We start from the raw sequence: 21140 nt of genomic DNA on the forward strand, positions 1-21140 counted from the left end.
TAGATATAAAAATGAAATCACTGTTGCAAATGAAGTTTTGCAACCTTACAATATTCTCCTCTGCCAGTTTGCATTCTCTCCACCCACTCTGCAAATTGACTTTGTTGATTAATTTTCTAAATGCCCTTTGACAATATCTTTCCACCTTCAACTCACACTTGATCACTCTTAATCAGGCATGGCCTTTGCCGATTTGTCCCCTCTGTAATCAATGCACACTCTACTAGTTTTTCCCTACACCGATTTTTACTGCTTCTCCTTATAAGTAACATCTTCACTCTGCAACAACAACTACAATAGTCTCAAGTCATCATATTTAAACTTGAGCGTTCCAGCCAAGAAACAATTCAAACTCGGAGCGGTTAGGGTTTCCTTTACTCGACACAATCTACATGAGATCCGGTCTAGTCTGTCTTGGATCGATCACTTGTACACCAGGAATGCATCTGTACACATTTTCCTTTATCCAATGCATAGTTTCTAAAGATAGCAATCTCGTGCATGATTTTCTACCTTTTAATTTGTCGGCTCTTAAAAAGCTCAGTTGTTTCCTTCTCGAGATCTTCTTTCAATCTAATTTCTTTTCATTGATCGAGGTGCCAACTACTCCCTGATCTTCCACTATTATTCTTTCTTCCTTGAGCCGCATTAGTAAGTTACAATCCCGTGATTTTTGGCTATTTCATTAATGTCAACTAGTTGTTTCAATAACCATGTCGATGGAGGCTTCACCAACCTCTGCATGTTTGCCACCTCCACTCCATATGACATCACAAAGGTCAATCACTTAGCTCACCGACACAGTCAGTTCATATTGGAACATGGAACAAACTCATACCAGTACATGCCTTTACCAGTGAGACCTTCTCCTCTTGCTAACGGGTAGCTCACACTTCACCGATCGCACATCTTCACCTCTGGTGATTTGTGATTACTTTAACATTTGTCCTATTCATCATAAATAGGCAGCCAAACTCCAGACCAGTTTAAACTCTACCGGTTATCACTCAACAAGACAACACACACATTCATCTCACCTTATACCACTGATGTCATTGATAGTCTCAATAACTACTTATCTTCCACCATACCGGTTTGACAAGTCTTCATGTTAATCTTCTCAATACCTTAATTGTCTTTCACCATACCGGTACACTCTCCTTCATACCAGATGACATACCTCTACTGGTAGCCTACCTGCAATACCGGTTGACATCAATGACAACTCAATGCCAACATGTAGATGGCATGCAAACAATCTTTATACAAAATAAATTAACCACCAAAGTCTACACATTGGGCATAAAGACTATCCAAAGGTAAAGAATATGAGAGAGCAATTGTGTATGAGGTTTTAGGGTTGGGAAATATGACATCCACAATAGAAGATTGTATAAAGATAGGAAGTTTTTTAATTCAAACAAGGTAGCATTGATCTAATTAAATGGCCTTGATAAACTAAAACAAGAATTAATTTTGTACACCACACTAGAAAATTATTAAATATCTACCTTTTATGAAACTAGAATGCATTATGTCAATGATGTCCCTACATCAATATAATTACTATTAATAAACAAGTGGCGAGATAACACGATAAGGTCAAGTTTATTGTAAATGAGAGCCAATTTTTAAAAAAAAGCTAAAGTAGATTGTGAAAATCAATAAATATTTAAACAATTTAAATATAAATGAAGATGTATTTTATGCTAGTTATAATGACCATTTATAAACAAATAGTAAAGAAACGATACTTCAAATGATGTGTTAATTTAATATTGTATAATCAATCTATTCTAAATAATAAATAATTGAAGTGGCTACTATATGTAGTTAGTTGATTAGTTGTTTAGCTCATCTTTTATGATAGCATTTTTTCTCCTAATCTTACAAAAAAATTCTTTTCTCAGACTATAAATCAAATAATGTAATTTACTTCTCATAGTTTTTTTATTATGTTAAATGGGGAAGGGCTCCAACCCATTATAGCTAGACTTTGATAGATTTTGACAACCATAACCTTACTAAATTTTTTTTGAAAGAGGAAGTAAAATTTGTTGTCCTCTCCTATGCAGCAAAGCACCCAGTCTTGATGGATTCCCCCCAACTTTATTTCAAGAATATTGGGATATTGTTAAGTGAGATGTTATAGTTGCTACAAAGGACCTCTCTAAGAGGAATAACACCAGCTAATGAGATAGGGGTCATGGGAGATAAAATGATGTGAGCCATCGAAGCAAGAAGATAGTTGGAGATGGGCATGTTCAAAGTTCATAGATCAATTATAAGTAGAGTTTGACTCCATAGGGAAGACCGTAAGATGAAAATATTCAACATCTTTTTGCAAGGTAGGAGAAGAGTGAAGTCAAGAACCACGAGGACAAGAAGGGAGAAAATGTTCAGTTGCAAAATGACATCTACACTTGAATGAGATCCCTTTGTATTCCCAAATCTGTCTCTAATGCAACTCACTAACCTTAAGAGTGATCTCAACAAGAAGAGGTTTTGAGAGGTCTAAATCCACTAAAATTCCCATGTAGGAGGTGTGATAAAAGAGGTTAGTTTGGTCAACTTTGAAGTGACCCATCTTGTTATCTAGCAATAGATTTGTAGGCAACAAAAAACCAAAAGTGGAGCGGCGGGGGGTGGGTAGGCATTGAGGGAGCTTGATCTAAGTTGGAAAAAAAATCAATAGGATCCACCAAAGGGATTGAAGGAGGGTGTCCAAGGGTGAAGGGATAGTGCATGTCAACCCCATTTCTAAACACCCAACAATAGAACATCACCCTATCATCCTTAGTGTCAAATAAAATCACAAAGAAACCATGAGCACAATGATAAATTTTCACTATACCTAACACCAGTGGGTTTTAGTGCTCAGAGATCCAAGAATGCATTGTTGGAAGATATGGCCATAGACAATCAAATTTGCCAATAAGCACTAGCTTCTCAAAATATGAAATGCAACCGAACACCTCCTTCCTCACCACTACCTCTAAAATAGAAGAGGTACAAGGGAGACATTTCTTCATCGAAGCAGAACATCTCTTTAAGGGTTTACAGAGTAGGTCAATAAAGGAAATTTTAATGGGACAATTAAAAGAGGCATTTGTTATTGAAGGGGCAAGCTATTGTTTTTAAGAAGGGGAGAATTCCAATTTTGAAATGTCGACAACCAGTTTATAGACATGAGAGCCAACAATAGGAGATCTGTGTTGCTTCTAGTCACCATGAGTGAAAGACAAAGTTTTGAATTTAGGGAGCGGGAGGATGAGTCGGAAGCCATTGAGTTATAATGACATACTTCTCAAAATGTTAAATTAATTAGTTTAAAACATTTAAAATTTCTTTTTATATTAATGAGGTTTGAATAAATTAAGATAACATTAGAATGACCTATTTTAAAATAGTCATACTTGAGTAATGAGCAATAAAAGGAATATCTCTTAATATTCTATAATTATTTGGCTATTTGCAATTGCTTTACAGCATTAGACTTGTCTAAACACGCAAGCTCAAGAAAGTAGGGATCAAATGCGAGGAAACAACGTACAGAGGCTAAGATTGACGTACACAGTTTTCAAATAATGTTTTAAATCGAGCAGTTGTAAAGGCAAATTGTATTACACTAAACCAGTCAATAGCGCTGTATTAATAGAATCAGTGTCAATAATCCATAACATGGACATACTAACTATCTGGTTTTATTCTTTGTAAGCCTTTCTTCCTAGACTAATAACTCGTTTTCAATTCAACCATGTTGACAATGACAATTTCTTCCCCACATAATCTAATAAAAAAATATTATTTTATGTCTCATCAGTAAACGATATCTCATTTTCAATTCAACCATGTTGACAATGGCATTTTCTTTCCCACAGAATCCAATAACAAAGATTATTTTATAACTTAAAAAAGCCTTCTCTATCCTACAATGATGAGCTCCATTGCTAGTGGATAGGAATTTTTAATATCTGAAATTCAATTCTCTTCAGAATGTGGACATAAGCTGTCAATAATTCCAATCTTTGAACAAGGTATTTGGAATCAATTGCAAATAATTAAAACAGAAATCAAATTTTATCATTCTTGGATGAACTTTTCTATCAACTTGTTCTTAGATGTGGATTTCATTACCGACGAGAACATGAAACAGATGCATATGATTTAACAGGTACTTTATAAGGTTCACATGCATCTCTAACTATGAAACTTCTGCACGTCTCTCAATTGGCCCACTGAAAAACAAGTGGCGTCTCATGGCTATAAGTACTCACCAGATCATCCATTGTTCTGCAACCATAAAATTGTAGAGTACATTTTTACTATATAACATTGGTTTTACACACTCTGCTTAGGAAACCACAATGAAGAAAGCTGTAGCAGTGCTTCTTATTGTTATGATTCAGGTGGCAACTACCATGCCAGTTTTAATGGCATGGAATCACCACCCTCCTGCAGGAAAATGCCCACTTGATGCTCTGAAGCTGGGAGCCTGTGTTGATGTGCTTAGTGGCCTTGTGCACGTGGGCATTGGAGACCCAATTGTAAACCAGTGCTGCGCAGTGGTTGAAGGAGTTTTGGCATTGGAGGCAGCGTTGTGCTTGTGTACAACAATTAGGGCTAAGCTTCTCAACCTCAATTTACTTCTTCCAGTAGCGCTGGAGCTTATTGTTTCTTGTGGAAAGACTCCTCCTCCGGGCTTCAAATGCCCTGCTCACTAAGCCGCTTCTTAGTGTCTGAACTATTCGATGATTTGCTCTATATGTTGCTGCTTATTATAACCATGTTTGAGTAAATACTAGGATTGAGTGTACTTAGAATAAGCAGAAGTCAATGGCTGTTGCCTAGATCTGCCACAGAATATTGAGTTCAAATAGTGTAGATCAGTCCCTGCTCTCCATCTTATATGAAGTGAGTGGATAAATATTATATGTTTTCTTAGAATTAAATAAACATGGTATCTCTATTCTAGTTCTACTAAATCTGTTGGGTATAGCCTGCATTAAAGAAGTTTTGTACACCTATAGCCTAAAGAAAGCCAAAATAGTGTATTATGTTCTGATTTTTTTGTTCGATGAAATTTTGTGATAGAATTTTATGTGCTCTAGTGTTTCACAAGAATATTTCTTAAATTTTGTTTCATTCAATATTTGTAATTATATTGAAAAGACTTTCTTATCCTGATTATTTGATATTTGATTTTGGATTAAGGTATTAGGCTTGGTGAATCCACTATTGTTTTAACTCTATTATACTTCTCACTTTTGGAGGTTGGAGTTAGTATACAGATTGACATATTTATATTTAACCGAAGAAAACTTATAAGAGATACTAAGAAATGTCAAATTTTAAAATATTGACATCTCTTTGTCAAATTTTAAAATACTAAGAAAAAAATATATACACATCTCTTTTACAGATGAAATGTTAATTGTATATTGATCCTTCACTATCTCTTTGTCAATGACCTTGATTGTCACATCTTGATATGTCTTTGCACTTTTTGCACAATAGGCATTCCCAAATGCACCCCATCCCAATAGTTTCCCTCATTCATACTTTCCAATCATGCAAGTTCTATGCATCTACATTTTTGCCATGACCTTAATTTTGTAGGATAAAGGCCTTAAAGATGACTTAAGGGATTATATTTAATTGCACAGAATAACTATTCTTTAATATTTATATATGTCATAATAATAATGATATATCAATATTGTTGTATTTATAAATCTATCAAATTTATATAGATGTCTATGTTTTTTGTGATTAATAGTTTATTATTATTATATATAAACAAAAAAATTAATTACAAATTTTCATAATGTAAAAAAATATTCTTTATTTTTTTTATAAAATCATTGTTTAGTAATACTTTTAATTAATAATTAATAATTACAATTAATAACATATTTATAATTTATAATTTTTTCTCTTTATTCTTTAACTAATTTTTTTATTTTACCTTTAATTTTTATGTACTTAGCTAGTTTGTCTTTTTCTTTCCAAGCCCTTATTTTATTAAAGCAAGTAAACTAAAATACCTCTACATTTTCACATTAATTTATTTTTTCACAATGTAAAAAATAATTCCTTGGCTCACAATTGGAAAACCTAATTAGAACTAATAATTTATGCCCATAAAATTTTAAAATAGATTCACACACCCTCTTAATCTTCTTCTTTTCCTTAAGTTGGGAAGAGTTATAATGTAATCAACACTATCATGGGCATGACCAAGAACCTACAACTTATTTGCTCCATTTGTAGACCTACCCAATGATGGAGCTATCAACACTATTGTACATGTTTTTGTTAGAATTTAAGTAAAACTGAATTTTACATGTATTGTTTATGTGTCAATAGAGTTTTAGTGGGAAGACATAAATAATTCGAGAGTTGTCTAGCAATTCTAGTTTATTCTCAAGTTATATAGTTTGTTCTCAATCTTGAATAATTAGTTTTTAGTCTGTTTAATGGATTTGTAGGGAAGTGGTTCATATTCACTACTATTAAAACATGTATCTTTTGATCAATAAGATGTATCATCAAATTCCTCAATTTCCTCTATTTTTATTCTTTGTAATATATTTTATTTTAATTTGGTATTAGAGCCTTCATTGGAGGTCCCATTGTTGTATTTTGTTGAATAGTTTGCCTTCAATATATAACATTGTTATATTTTCTCTCAGTTAGATTTCATCACAAACTTTAGAAGATGTGATTTTGGTGCTCTTAGCTAAAGAAAAGAGTATAGTTAAAGGAGATTTAGGAGAATATGCTCAGCTTGAACCTACATTATACTCAAATAAAAGAATGAGAAAGAGAATGTTAGGTATAATTGAGATTGAATGCTACTATTGCAAGAAATTAGGTCATATTGCAATTAATTATAAAATTCATGCAAATGAAAAACTATAAGTTAAAGTTAAAGAATCTGCAAATATAGCTAGTTTTGGGGAACCGCCAGATGTTATTAGTGATGATGACATCATTGAAGATAAAGAACTTGTGCTGGTTTGAAGAGGTCATTTCTTTAAAGATATGAAAAGATGCAATAGAGAATAGATGGATGCTCAATATTTTGAGGTGAGAACACATTAGAGAAACTATACCTCATTGGGATTATGCTACATGCATGCAAGGATTGATGTCCAATAGTTCAGGGGAGATCCAAAGTTGTGGAAGTTTATAATCATACCTTTACGAGGGTCATCAGATACTTCACATGCAAATGGTGTCCAATGATGTTGCGAACATGGATGATAGCTGCATGATTATACCAATAGTTGGGACAAAACTTGAAAAAGTCTTACTGGTCTATTAACTATTTTCAAAGAATAGCTTCTATATAATGTACTATTTTTTTTGTGTTGCTAGTTAGTTTAATTCCTAGTTTATACTATGCAAATATGTTAGAAGTCCATCAAAATTTAGTTATTCCTTAAGGAGGAATGTTGAATAAGTAAAAATAAATTCTAGCAGTTAGTTGTAAGTCAATTTAATAGATTTGTAGGGAAGTAGTTTGAATTCACTTATATTTAAAAAAGTATCATTTGATTAATACTTGATATATCATCAAATTCCTCCATGTCCTCTATTTTTATTCTCTGCAGTATTTTATTTTAACTCTTGGAACTATAATTTCTCCGCATGAAACCAATTGTAGTGTTAACTAAATCTACCTTGATCCAAATAGTAACAATGTAATGGAGAGTAACTTATACATGATGAAGGAGTTGTCAACTAGGTTTAGTGTTCAAAATTTGAATTCTCTAGACAGGGCAAAAAGCAAAGTTCTTGAAAGTAGCAAACTTTTGGAAAACTTGTTTAACATGCAGAAAACTCATTCAAACAAGACTGAACTAGGATTTCAGCCCAGTAAATGTTCAAATCAAAGTTGAAGCAGAAAAGAAACCTGAAGATATAAGGAAAACCTTTAATCAGAGATCTACTGCAAGGAAACTACTGGTTCATCATCTGAATGTACATGGGTACCCATCATTTAATGGTTGTTATTTTCAATGAAATAAATTTGGTCATGTTAGTTGATGGATTTGTCACCTAACTATATATTCTCATGCCCACAGAGATGACAAATGTAACCAAAGTTGAACCAGTCTAAAAAAATATTAACTGACTGATTTTCCACTTATTTTACAAGGTGGCAGCTACCTCCTAATGATTTTCAATGAATGAATAAAAAACTCATATTCTTTTAACCGGAAAGCAAATAAAGAAAGAGCTTTTAATCATAAAGATTTGTAAAGTCATTCACAATACTAACTACCATTTTTAGCATTTTTTTAGATTTTAAAAAATAAAGCTACTATGAAACATCACTCACAAATAATATTCCACGACAACTAAAATTTCAATTCACCCACCACTTCAATATAAATTCACCAACTGACATCCATTTCAAAGAACACAAAAGCGTCCACACACCATAATTCAAAGATTGAATATATGAAAGCCACCAGTAGTTCTTCTCTATTAAAATAAAAGATAACAACATGCATAAACATTAGCTCTTATGAGAAAAATAAAGTTTTCCAAAAAGATCCTTTGAAATTAACTAATCTCCCTAGTTATAGCTACCATCCTCTCGTCTTTTCTGTTTCCAAGAAATGGTTACTAAGGTAACGGTCTTGAACATGACCGTTTCTATAGAGAAACATCAAAATATAAACCATCTCACACCAAATAAGATTCCAAGATCACCAGGCTCAGGCTCCATTCTTAAGTACTGGGTTCAGCTCCGCGATCCAAATATCGGTCTCATTTGCCTTTTCTTCTTCTTCAATCAACATTAGCAAGATATCCTTGAATTCTTCCCAATAAAAAATAGTAGCTTGGAAAAAGTCAGACATGCTCAAAAGAATATACCATTGCACTCGGTTGGCATCGACCTACATTACAAGACCTCTTCCACTGGGAGTACCATTTCACTGAAGCTAATTATCTGGATTGCGTTCTACCACTAGATCATATCACAGACGTTGTTCGTGATTCTTGACTTGTTCTGCAATCTTATCTAGTATGGTAGTGGCCCTCCTATATTCACTAAAGTCAGTTCGAGCTTTCCATGCAAAAGACCGTAACTGTCAGACTATATCCTCTTACTCTTTCTCTATCCAATTCAAATTTGGGTTATGAAAAGGCATTTCATCATGATGAGGCAAGACCATTTTGATACATGCAAGAAATGATGACAATTTTCCCCTTTAGCTATCTTTAATATTTCCTATAACAATGACAACAACCAATGAAGTAATGCATGCTGCCACCCTTTTTCGTATTCGAATTGCTTAAAGGCCATTAATGACAGTACTTCATAAATATTCCCTTGATTTGTGCCCTGAAAATAATTCATGATGTGGCAATTGATGAGGAGGAAGAAGAAATATCAAGATGTCATTATTCTCATCAATCTAATAGTCTTATTTAATTCCGTCGGTGCTCAAACAAGACCTATCTATACCATCACTCGTGCTACCATCCAAGGTACTGAACCACTTTAAATTATTTCACCAAATGTCCTTACTTAGAACCAATAGTGTCCTTTAAATTTCTTAGAGGGTTGGACATTCACCACAACACAAATAGTGATGGAAAGTTAGAAGCTTGGGCAAGTTCACAACCATCGAACTCCTTTCGAAAGAAAGCATGAGTATGAATTCTGAAGGCACCAGCATTATGCAGACCTTCCTAAATTGGTTGGATGATTGGGCAGTTCTAAAAGCTAAGAACCTTGCGATAGATGTTAGGAAATTCGAAAAGGCCGCGATAAGAGTGAAAGAGAGAAAAAGCAGAGGGTTGCAGCTTTTCAAAGTTTAATTTTTTTATGGGTAACATATAGGCTCTGAATGGGGATAAGGACTAGCAGGAAACAAAGAACTCTAGAATCAAGACTAGTGCATATAAAATGGGCAACAAAGTCAGGCGTGATAGAAAGAAAGGGCGCTACTTAGCAAAAGGGTGGAGGGGCAACTGGGCAAAACATAAGGCCAACAAGCCAAAAATTGAGAGCAAGACAACTACGCCTACAACAAACCTAAAAGAACCTGAATATGTACACTACCATAAGGGCCTTATGATGAAGGGAGATAATATTAGTGAAGGGAAACCATTTATAGGCTGGGAGAAATATATACCTATGTGGAAAAGAGAGTTTGAGATGAATGACATGACATGAGATGAAAAAAGTGGGATGACGATTCCCAGACTTGACTTCCAGTTACGGCTACATGAAAGTTGGTAGATGTATCCATACCCAAACATCCATTCTTCATGATAGGCTTCTAGGACCGGAAGTTTCACCTTCTCATGACTTTCTTGAGATAATTAATAATAATCCTTTTGAGAAGATCTAACCAGTGCATCCTGTCACTGATCATACATTTCATAACTTGGTAAAATAGCACAACCATCATGGCTTGGTATTTGGACCTAACATGATGACAATTCAAAGCCTTCTACAGTTGAGGATTTATCCATTCCGTCATCAAAAAATTCCTCAAGGACAATTTTCTCAGGCTCATCTGGGATACAGAAGAAAGGTAATTGTTTTGTCGATTGAGGGTTCAAAACTTCAAAAAGGGGATTATCTATTGTTTAGGCATCCTTAAAGGACTCTATGGGGTAATACAGGTGATTCAAAGGTGCCATTTAATCTCCATCCCTTGTGTAAGGGGATTCTTTCTTGAAAGAGAAAGGACATATTATTCGAATGCTTCATTCCGTATAGAGCTGATTAGTTTGATAGAAGGACTTTCAGATAGAGGATCCTTTGCTAGCCTATCAACAAGCATGACATGACTCATACGAGCAGTACAAGATGACATTTTATTATCATATTCCACAAGCATAGGATCAAACTTGGGAAGGATTTCATCCTCTCATGCATACAGGAGCCCATCTAGGATTGTAACTTGAGGCAATTCTTCCTTCTTTCCATTCCTACCAAAAATACTTATGAACCTTTCCACTTCAATCTTAGTCATGTGACCCTTATTGTCAACTACACCACATTGGAGATCATTCTCAAAAATTTGACAAAACCAACTTGAAACATAAACCCTTTTAAATTCTCCTAACACCACTTCCTTTTCATAGGAATCTGATAATAGTTCTTCAAGTTTTACTTTACACTTTCCCTCAGATGTACTTTTCTCTGGGGTTGCCTTTGCCAGTCCCATAACACGGGCATTTCATGCGACACCGTTTCAACAATTCTTACTTCTTTTCAAAGATTGACCATGTGTTGAATTGAAAACCTTTCTCTGGGTGGGGGACCAACAGAGTCGCCAAACTTCTTATCAATTAAGATATATAAAATATTTCCCAAGACACACTAAAAATTTCCCCAATAGAGTTGCCAAAAGGTCATAAGTTTGCAGATTCTAGAAGCATTCAATGTTACAATTGCAAAAAGTTTGGTCACAAAGAAAATCACTATAGAAATCATGCTATGAGTCAGAATCATAATCCGGTTGGAATGAATAAGGTAGATAGTAACTTTCATGGATATTGTCATATATGCAATGGTTATGGTCACAAAGCTAATTAGTGTAGATATAGAACACATTCATCAAATTCACTTCAAAGGAACATCAATTATTACAAGAGGAAGAAATTCAAACATTATGCTAATCAGTGCAGAAATGAAGTTGGTATGGAGAAGTCTACAAAGAAGAATGCGGTGAAGTCTAATGAATCAAAGAAAAAGAAAGTCATTATTTGGAGAAAGAAGGAGGTGAATAATGAGAGCAAGCCTAATGTACTAGACTCTGGTGTAGGCACTTCTTCCTCCAGTAACTAAGATTATTGCTTTGGCTAAGGGGGAGTTTCTTAGGGAAAATATTTTGGTCCCCTCTTTTGAGTTCATTCATGTTGTCGGTCTAGCATGACTATGTTTGAGATGAAATCTGGTAACTCAATGTTTGTGCTTACATCATTGAAAAGACACTTTTTGGTAGCAAAACACTAAGAAAAATTGGTAAGATAAATTTGGGAATTTGAGATCATTTTCATCATTATGCAAAAAAATGGTTTGAAGAGTAGAGCAACAATTATAGAGCAAAGAGCAAAGAAGTAGAGAAAGCATGAAATAAAAAATGATTATCGGAGAACCAAGTAGTATAAGTTTTTAGAATTTGGGAAAGGTGCGGTTAGACGAGTTTGACACAAAGAAGATCAAAAAAATGGAAACGAGTCTTAGTGAAGCAGATTTGCAAAAGGTCAAAGAGTTAAGTCATAAAGAAATGGATTTGTTGAGTGAGTTACCTTGGTTTGATAATAAGAATGTGATTAGGTTAATCTTGGGTTGTGTGCATAATGACTCTATGATGTTGGATAAACCCTATCTGATCATGAAGGACATTAGCTTGGATATTACTCGACTATGTGATAGTGGGAGTGACTGGTTAAAAATATGGTAAAGAACAAGGAGGGTAAAACCCTAACCAGTGTGACGGAAGATAAGAGAGCATTGTTGATCGATAAACTCATTAATCCCTTTGTGAGGTATGTTGCATATTGTATATCCTATAAGATTTATTTCAAAAAAAGGGAAGGTTCTACCTCGACTATTATTGTGTATGTTGAGCACATGATTGCTATGAAAGATTTTGTGTTCAATTTGTATGAATTGCTAAAGAATCAGTTGCTAGAGAATATCAAAATGACAAAAGATCAAGGTTATCCCTAAGTTCAGTTTGTATCATTACTTATATGTTTGGCTATATATTGTTTGAGATCTTTATTGGCGAAGGAGAATGTCTTGTTGGAATCTCATGTCCTCGTTGCTAGACAGATCTTTTAATATATTAATGGATTGGATAAGAGAGAAGATGCATGTGATGCTTATTTCAAATCATTTTAGGATATGTGGTGTATTGGTCTAGTATCCCTTGCTATCGGTTCGGTTAAGGAGGGTTTGGCCTTTAGAAAGAGAAAGATGAAAGAGATCGAGTCTTGTGATTCTTTGAAACCTAAGAAGAAGTAGAAAGAGAAAAAACAAGAAGTAATTGAGTTGGATGATCCGGAATCCCCAGTGGTTAGAGAAAAATTGGAAATTGTAGAGCAATAGAAAGATAAATCAAAATATGAAGTAGATAATATGTAGAATATGTTAGAGAAATGTGACGATGCCAAAAGAACTTTATTAGAGTGCATAAATGAAATGAGATATTGTATCGATAGAGCTAGAAAAGTTTATAGGTATTGTCTTTCATAGTCGGCTTCTATGGCGAAGCATAAAGAAAAAATTGAAACTGTTGCAGAAGAATTGAGTTCTATGGGTAAGTCAATTGATTTTCTAAGCAACAAAGATAGAGAGAAAATGAAAAAGATAATTTACTTGTAGGTTGAATTATTATTCTTGTAAAGGAAAAGGGAAGATTATGTGATTTTTTTTTGGAAAGTTAAGGAGATTGATGAAGCCAAATTAGAACAATTTTGAGTATTGCTTGGTGATGCGGTTGAGAATGAGAAGAATCCCATTGTTCCAGAAAGTTTCTCTCATGTTATTGATGCATTGGTGGAGTGTAGAATTTTATCTCTTAGTATTAAATTGTTTGTTCATTCGTGGAAGGTTATCCTTTCCAAGCTTAAAGATAAATACAAGCGGATATTCAGAAGAAAAGCAATTGAGAATCTTTTTTGGTTGACACAATTTTGACATTATTTTTTTTATTGAATACATTTATGTTTTTTCTTTCTTTTTCATCAAAGGGACCCTTTGTCCTTGATGTCAGAGGGGGAGAAAGGTAAATAGAGAAATGTGAATGCAGAAATAAGGAGGTAGAGTAATGGAGATATATGAGTAAGGGGGAGTTATATACAGATCTAAGATTGAGTTTATTATTTTTGAGATGTTTTACCATCAATGATAAAGGAGGAGATTGTTATATTTCTGTTAATGTTATCATTGATGTTAAACCTAGCAATCTAGTTAGGACTGTGTGTGGCATATGGTAGTTTGACCAACAGTGGAAGATAGGTATATGTGATATGAAGCAGTAAGGCATATATGATCTACTAGAGTCATTTTTGGAAGATCCTCTTCTCCAGAATCTTGTATTTTGCTTCTTATGGTTTGTATCTAGTTCCAATATCAGCTAAGTGAGTTTCAATATTAGTTATATCAGTCATATCAGTGGTATCGGTAATATTAGTTGTATTAGTTTGTATTTATTATATTACATCATGTTATGTTTTAGAATTTGTGGCATCTGTATCTTGAAGTTAAGAGTTGTTGTGCTTGGAGTTTGTGCTGTATCTTTCGGTCTGATAGATCCTTGTTTTGTTCTGGTAATTGGGGCACACGTTTTGATAAATGAAGTATTTGAAGAAAGTGTGTAGAAGATTAGTGAAGGCCGACTTGATTATCCTATTTTTGGTCAAGGCATGTTTTGGATAATGTGTTGATTTGAGCAATGTATTATTGTATAAATCACTTGTGCTTGGCCAACATAGTATCTTGGTGTATTTTCTTATTGGTATATATATAGAAGATGTCAAGATGTGTGTATGCAGTATTGTGTGGAATGAAGAAGTGTAGTATGTGTAGCAGAGAGTATATAAGTGTGTGATAATAGAGTATGAAGTGAAATAGTTGGTTCAACAAAGTGCATTCATAGTGTTGTAGTAATCATTTACTGGATTTGTTGTAGGCAGGTGTAGATAGTTTGAGAGATACTTTACTGGATCTACTTCAAGTTTATATGAGTTGATATCTGAGCTTATATTGGAACAGACTTCATGTATTTGGAGATGCAACTTTCTTGAGTTCATTTATATCTATTCAGGTGAGCATTCCAATAGTGACTTGCTTTGTAATTTGTTAGTGAACCATTGGGAAATGAGACACCCCTTTTGAAAATACCATATAACTAGTTATATTATATTGAGAGTTAACCCTCTCCATGGTTTTTCCTTTTTGGGTTTTCTATGTATAAAATCTAGTGTTCAATTTGTGGTTGTGTTACTTGTTTATTTTGTAATTGTTGTTTCATGTTGATGAGCTTAATTGATGAGATTAATATAGTAGTAATTTTTATAGAAATGTGGGAATACCAATTCACCCCCCTCTTAGTATTCTAGTCTATTTAACCAATTCAAGAAATATGGGTGATAAATTTAGCTCCATGTCAGCCTGCTCCAACAATTCAAATATTTTATGAATGTTTAGGTAGAAAAGGAAGCCTACCCCCTCATTTGGTAACTAGGAAACCATAAGTGAACTTTTAATTATAAAATCAACTCAAGTCTATGTGAGAAAGAATTCAAGCATTCATCAACCATTGAAGGAGAAGATGAAGTCACGATCAAGAATTCAAATTTAAGTATCCATGATCAACCTTTTATGAAGACATTCTACATTGCATCATAAACCTTTGCATGAGGATCCAACAAAACCTTGTCAAGTTATTAGGTTCAAGTATTTTTCAGATTAGATCTAACCCTTTCCCTCAACAGAAAAGCATTCTATTTCAGTTCAATTCAATTTTAATTATAAATTCAATTCAAGGTCAATTCCTACACCAAGGTTTGACCTAAGGAAAATACCCATGAACCAAATTTATTTCCTTCTTTCTGTGTGCAGGGAATTGTCCCAAGATATATGAGCGAGCAATCTAGAAATGTAGATGATGATAATTAGGCTCAGATTTTGAAGGCGCAAAAAGTGGAGGACGAAGAAGATTGGATCCCCTCAGTCCCAATTATTTTTTATGATGTTCTAAAAATAGATTGTATGATTCATCTAATTTGAAAAAGATCTAGTCTATCTACCCCTAAAATTCATAGGCCTAGGGTAATCTACTCCCCTTGGTCCCAACAATCCTGCCTAAATCTTCCATCATAGGTTTTGATCTATTTTGTCTTCTCAAATTGAGGTTTATAGATCTACATGGTATCTAGAGCACTCACTCACTATCTTCTCAAATTGAGCTTTATAGATCTACATGTTATCTTATTACAATTCAATTTCAACTCTAACAAGGAAAGACTTAACCTGGTCTAAATTCAATGCTTTTATGATTGGAACAATCAATTTTAATCTCCTTCCCTTAATGTTAGGTGATCTCATGGAAATTAGTGCGCTAAATACTAATTAATCTGTTGAAGCTCTAATTTTTTAACACCTCACTAAACTCATATTTCATTTAGAACTACTCCCCATAGACAATAGATCATCAACATACAAACTTATGATAAGGATATGGTTAAGTTCTTATTTGCAGCAAAGGGTAGGTTCACTCTTACTTCTCCTTAAGCCATTCTCTTGAAACTACCCATCAATCCTAACATACCACACTTTGGTGCTTGCTTGAGGCTATATAGAGCCTTATTCAACTTGTATACATGATTCTCTTTTTTGTCCACTTCAAAACTTTGTGGTTGTTCCACCTATACTTCCTCTTCTAAGTACCCATTCAAGAAGACACATTTCATGTTTATATGACATATGCTCCAATTATTTTGACTTACTAATGAAATGAATATCCTAATGGTCTCTTTTCTTTCCAATTTCTTTTCATAATCAGCTCCACATTTTCATGTGAATCCTTTAGAACTAACCTTTCCTTATGCCTTTCAATAGTCCCATCACTATTAGACTTAGTCTTGTAGACCTTTTTGTTCCAATCTTATTCTTGTCATATGGAAGCTCTGTAAGACCCCAAGTGTCATTCTTGTGAATGAAATGCACATCTCTAATTCCATTACCTTCATCTAAACCTCATTAGTACATGCTTCTCCAAACCATGATGGTTCAAAATCAAGCTTAGTAAATAAAGTAAAATTAATTTTCTTACCTATTTGATTTCTTCATGTTCTTGATTTGCACCCCTTTGATAAATATCACACAATTTTGTTACTCTCCTTGTGGAATTTAGATTTGAATCTCAACTTGCACTTAGAATTAAAGAACTAGATGATGGGTTGCCTGGTGGATTTGTAGCACTTGAAATAGAAATACTAGTGGGTTTATGATTATCAATATCATCAATAATAACTTTATTCGAAATAGATTTTGGCTTCTCAACATATCCTTTTTGATGACCATAAACTCCCCTTGATAAAAAATGACACTTATGACATAATAAGCCTATTAGTGAGAGGATTATACAATTTATAAGCCCTACTTTTCTTACTATATGGAACAAAAATGCATGACTCACTTTTTGGATCTAATTTTTTTCTTATTTGATTAGGTACATGAACATAGACCAAACAACCAAAAACTTTGAGATGATTAACATTAAAAATTTTCTCATACTAGGCTTCATAAGGAGTCATCTTGTTGAGTGCACTACTAGTTATTTCATTAAGGATGTACACTTTTGTAGCAATTACATCTCTCCAAAAAGAACTACTTAATCCCTTGGTTTCTAACATGCTCCTTTCCATTTCAAGCATTGTATGGTTTTTCCTTTCAACTACTCTATTTTATTGAGAGGCGTAAGTAATGGTGAGTTGCCTATTGATGTAATTCATATCAAAATATCTTTGAAAACCCCTTGAACAAAATTCTGCTCCATGATTAGTCCTCAACCATTTGATGTTGCACCCTTTCTAATTTTCTGCATAGGATTTAAACCATTGGAATATATCAAGGTCTTCATCTAGGGCCTTCAAAAAACACACCCAACATTTTCATGAATAATAGTCAATAAAAGTGATAAAGTATGACGAATTAGTTAAACTCTTTGTTTGCATAGGACCACAAATATCTGAATGAACAAGCTGAAGTGGGTGATGAACCCTCCATGCATTGCCCTTTGAAATTTTTTTCCTTGCATTATTGCCTTTAGCACATCCTTCACAAAATTTCTTGTGCTCCTCAACCTTGGAAAAACAAAAAACTAATGCTTGTGAGTTCAAAAACATCAAACTCTTAAAAAGTAAATATCCATACCTAAGATGCCACAACCAACTTGTATCCTCATATTCCAGATTGGAAAGGCTATCAATCTATTTGCCAAAATCCAATGAGAACATTATTTTCTTTGTCATATGCACAATTGTAACCACTTTATTTCCTTGATTCTTATCATAAATTGTACATTTCTTATTTTCAAAGATAACTTTATAATTCTTCTGGCATAATTGCCTAACACTTAACAAATCATGCTTTAACCATGGAGTGTAATAAATGTCTTGGACACTCTTCATACCTTTTTTTTTTGTGGACCTTCATAGCTCCTTTTGCAACAACCTCCAATGATTTGTCATCACCAAGGTAGATCACAGATTTGAAACTTTAATCCTTTGTTGAAAGAAGCTTCTTATTTCATATCCAATGGTTAGAGCATCTATAATCTAAATACTAAACATCTTTACTATTGTTTTCACATTTGGATTAAGATAAAATAAATGATCTAGAGGATTCTCATCACCTTCTTGAGCATAATAAGCACTTTTACATTCTTTTAATGTGCAATCTATTTAAAAGTACCCATACCTGTTACCATGGTGACATTGAACATTTCTCTTATCAAATTTGCCTCTATTTCTTCAGAAACACCTCTTCCTCTTGAGTTCCTCAGCTTCTATTTCCACTTGAATTATTCTGATTTTGACCTTTACCTTGGTCTTGATTGTTTTTTGTATTGTTGTAGGCATCTTTGTTCTTTGTGATTTATAATTTGAGGGAAAATGATTTCACATCACTTTCTCCAAATGAATATCTCAATATCTCTTTATGAGACATCAAAGATCAAACTAGGAGATCAAACTAAAGGGCTACCAAATATTTTATGTCTTCTATTATTATGGCAACATCATTCTATTTTGGTGTTAAAGTCCTCAACACCTTTTTGTTATCAAAATCTCATTGATCATAGTTTTCCCAAGTGCAAGACCACATCTTTAACTCTGACACAATAGTCAGTCACATTCTTGGTTTCTCGTATCATCAAAATTTTGAATTCTCATTTCAATGTCTATAACTTGACAAATTTGACTTGGTCACTTCACTGGTAAGCTTCTTTTAGAGTCTTCCAAGTATCTTTAGTTGTCTTTGCATCTAAACTTCTTGGAAATAACCTTTTATCAAGAGCTATTTGAATGTAAAACAAGGGTTGAATGCTATTCTTCTTGGCCTCCTTCTTGGCTATTTTATCATTAGCAAAGAGGGCATTCTAATCAACTGGCTCTTGGTAACTTGATTCAACAATTTCTAACATATATTTTCCTATAAGAAAAGTCATCATTTGCAGACACCAATAATCATACTCATTTTCCTCAAATTCTAGAATGGGCAAGTTGTGAAAAGTTGACATGATAAAGTTTGGCAAAATGCCAACCACTCAAACTTTAATGCCCAAAAATAACCTAGTCTGATATGAAATGTAGTTTTTGAAAATCGACACTTGCCTCTAAACCAATTGATAAAACTGACAACAATAGAGTGAAAAATTAAATCCAAGTTCAGACTTACAACTTTAAACCAATATGAATAGATAAAAAATAAACAAAACACACATTGAAATTGACAAAAGGTAGAGTACTCTATTTTTGATGGTTGAATGCTTTATTTTTATTGTAGACCCTATTTTTTAATTGCAACTTACATATAATAACATAAAGATTTGATTTTTATAAAATATGTAAACCCTAAACAAGAAGTAGATTGCGACAAAGGAATAATAGAAGTTTACCTCACTAATAACAGCTAATGCATATCGAAGTCTTTTACATTATTCACTAATAGAATAAAGGAGCCTCTACATGAACTCATATTAGAACCAAACTAAACTTGCATACTAAAAATGGCCAAAAAAAAGCCTACGCATGTGAAAAGACATGGACTATTTTAATGCATATAACCAAAGCTAACTAATCTAGATTACAACAAAGTTGGCTGAAGTGCATGATTGAACCAGTTGACAATGACATTTTATTCCCCACAGAATCCGATACGAAAAAGTATTTTATAACTTAAAAAATCAGCCTTCTCTATCCTATAATGATGAGCTCCATTACTGATAGGAAATTTTAATATCTCAAATTCAATTCTTGTCATAATAACGACATAAATTGTCAATAATTCTAAGCTTTGAAAGTAGTATTTTGAATAAGTTGCAAATAATTGAAACAGATATCAAATTTTATTTTTTATCAACTTGTTTGTGAATGTGGACTTCATATGTTTTAATAGGTACTTTGTAATGGCCACATTAATCTCTGACTATGCCACTTCTACACGTTAGTGGTCTCCCATTGCTATAAGTACTCACTAAATCATCCATTGTTCTGCAACCCAAAAATTGTAGACTACATTTTTACTATATAGCATTGGTTTCAGAGGGGCTGCTAAGGGAAGCACAATGAAGAAAGCTGTAGCAGTGCTACTTATTGTTATGATTGAGGTGGCAACCAGCATGCCAGTGTTAATGGCGTGGAATCCTGTTCCTCAACCTCCTCCAGCTCCAGTTCCAGCAAAATGCCCACTTGATGCTCTGGAGCTGGGGGCCTGTGTTGAAGTGCTTAGTGGCCTTGTGCACATAGGCATTGGAGACCCAATTGTAAACCAGTGCTGCCCAGTGATTGAAGGAGTTTTGGCATTGGAGGCAGCCCTGTGTTTGTGTACAGCAATCAGGGCTAGGCTCCTCAACCTCAATATACTTGTTCCACTAGCACTGCAGCTTATTGCTTCTTGTGGAATGACTCCTCCTCCCGGCTTCACATGCCCTGCTTCTTAGTGTCTGAACTATTCAATGATTTCCTCTATAAGTGCTACTTATTATAACTATGTTTGAGTAAATAAGCAGAAGTTAATGGCTGTTGCCTACATCTGCCACAGAATGTTGACTTCATATAGCGGAGATCAGTCCCTGCTTTCCATCTTAATCTGAAGTTAGCTGGATAAATAATATATATGTTTTCTTACAATTAAATAAACATAGTATCTTTTTCTAGTTCCACTAATATGTTGAGTATTTCTTTAATTTTGTTTCCTTAATTTGCACTGATATTGAAAATACTGCCTTATCATGGTTGGTTTTGGATTCAGGTACTAGGCTTGGTGAATACATTACAAATTTTCTAATTGGCATAGTCCATGTTTTAATTCCATTACACACCTCTCTTTGTACATCCCAGGTGGTTGAAGTTGAATGGTACAT

The 21140-nt window shown here is 33.8% G+C and overlaps 2 protein-coding genes across 2 annotated transcripts; both read left to right on the top strand.

Annotated features, from left to right (window-relative positions):
• The first annotated feature begins 4367 nt into the window (after positions 1 to 4367).
• On the top strand, positions 4368 to 4724 carry LOC131072687 (36.4 kDa proline-rich protein-like). The gene has a single exon (XM_058008918.1). The coding sequence runs from the start codon at positions 4368 to 4370 to the stop codon at positions 4722 to 4724; it is 357 nt and encodes a 118-aa protein (XP_057864901.1).
• Positions 4725 to 20297: 15573 nt separating this feature from the next.
• LOC131072667 (36.4 kDa proline-rich protein-like) lies at positions 20298 to 20896 on the top strand. The gene has a single exon (XM_058008899.2). The coding sequence runs from the start codon at positions 20343 to 20345 to the stop codon at positions 20715 to 20717; it is 375 nt and encodes a 124-aa protein (XP_057864882.2). The 5' UTR covers positions 20298 to 20342; the 3' UTR covers positions 20718 to 20896.
• The last annotated feature ends 244 nt before the right edge of the window (positions 20897 to 21140 follow it).

The sequence above is a fragment of the Cryptomeria japonica genome, chromosome 5 (genome assembly GCF_030272615.1).
Source record: "Cryptomeria japonica chromosome 5, Sugi_1.0, whole genome shotgun sequence".
Classification (NCBI taxonomy): domain Eukaryota; kingdom Viridiplantae; phylum Streptophyta; class Pinopsida; order Cupressales; family Cupressaceae; genus Cryptomeria; species Cryptomeria japonica.

What these genes read in the sequence shown, in the direction of transcription:
- LOC131072667 (XM_058008899.2), top strand. Translation starts at nt 20,343, where the DNA reads ATGAAGAAAGCTGTAGCAGTGCTACTTATTGTTATGATTGAGGTGGCA.
- LOC131072687 (XM_058008918.1), top strand. Translation starts at nt 4,368, where the DNA reads ATGAAGAAAGCTGTAGCAGTGCTTCTTATTGTTATGATTCAGGTGGCA.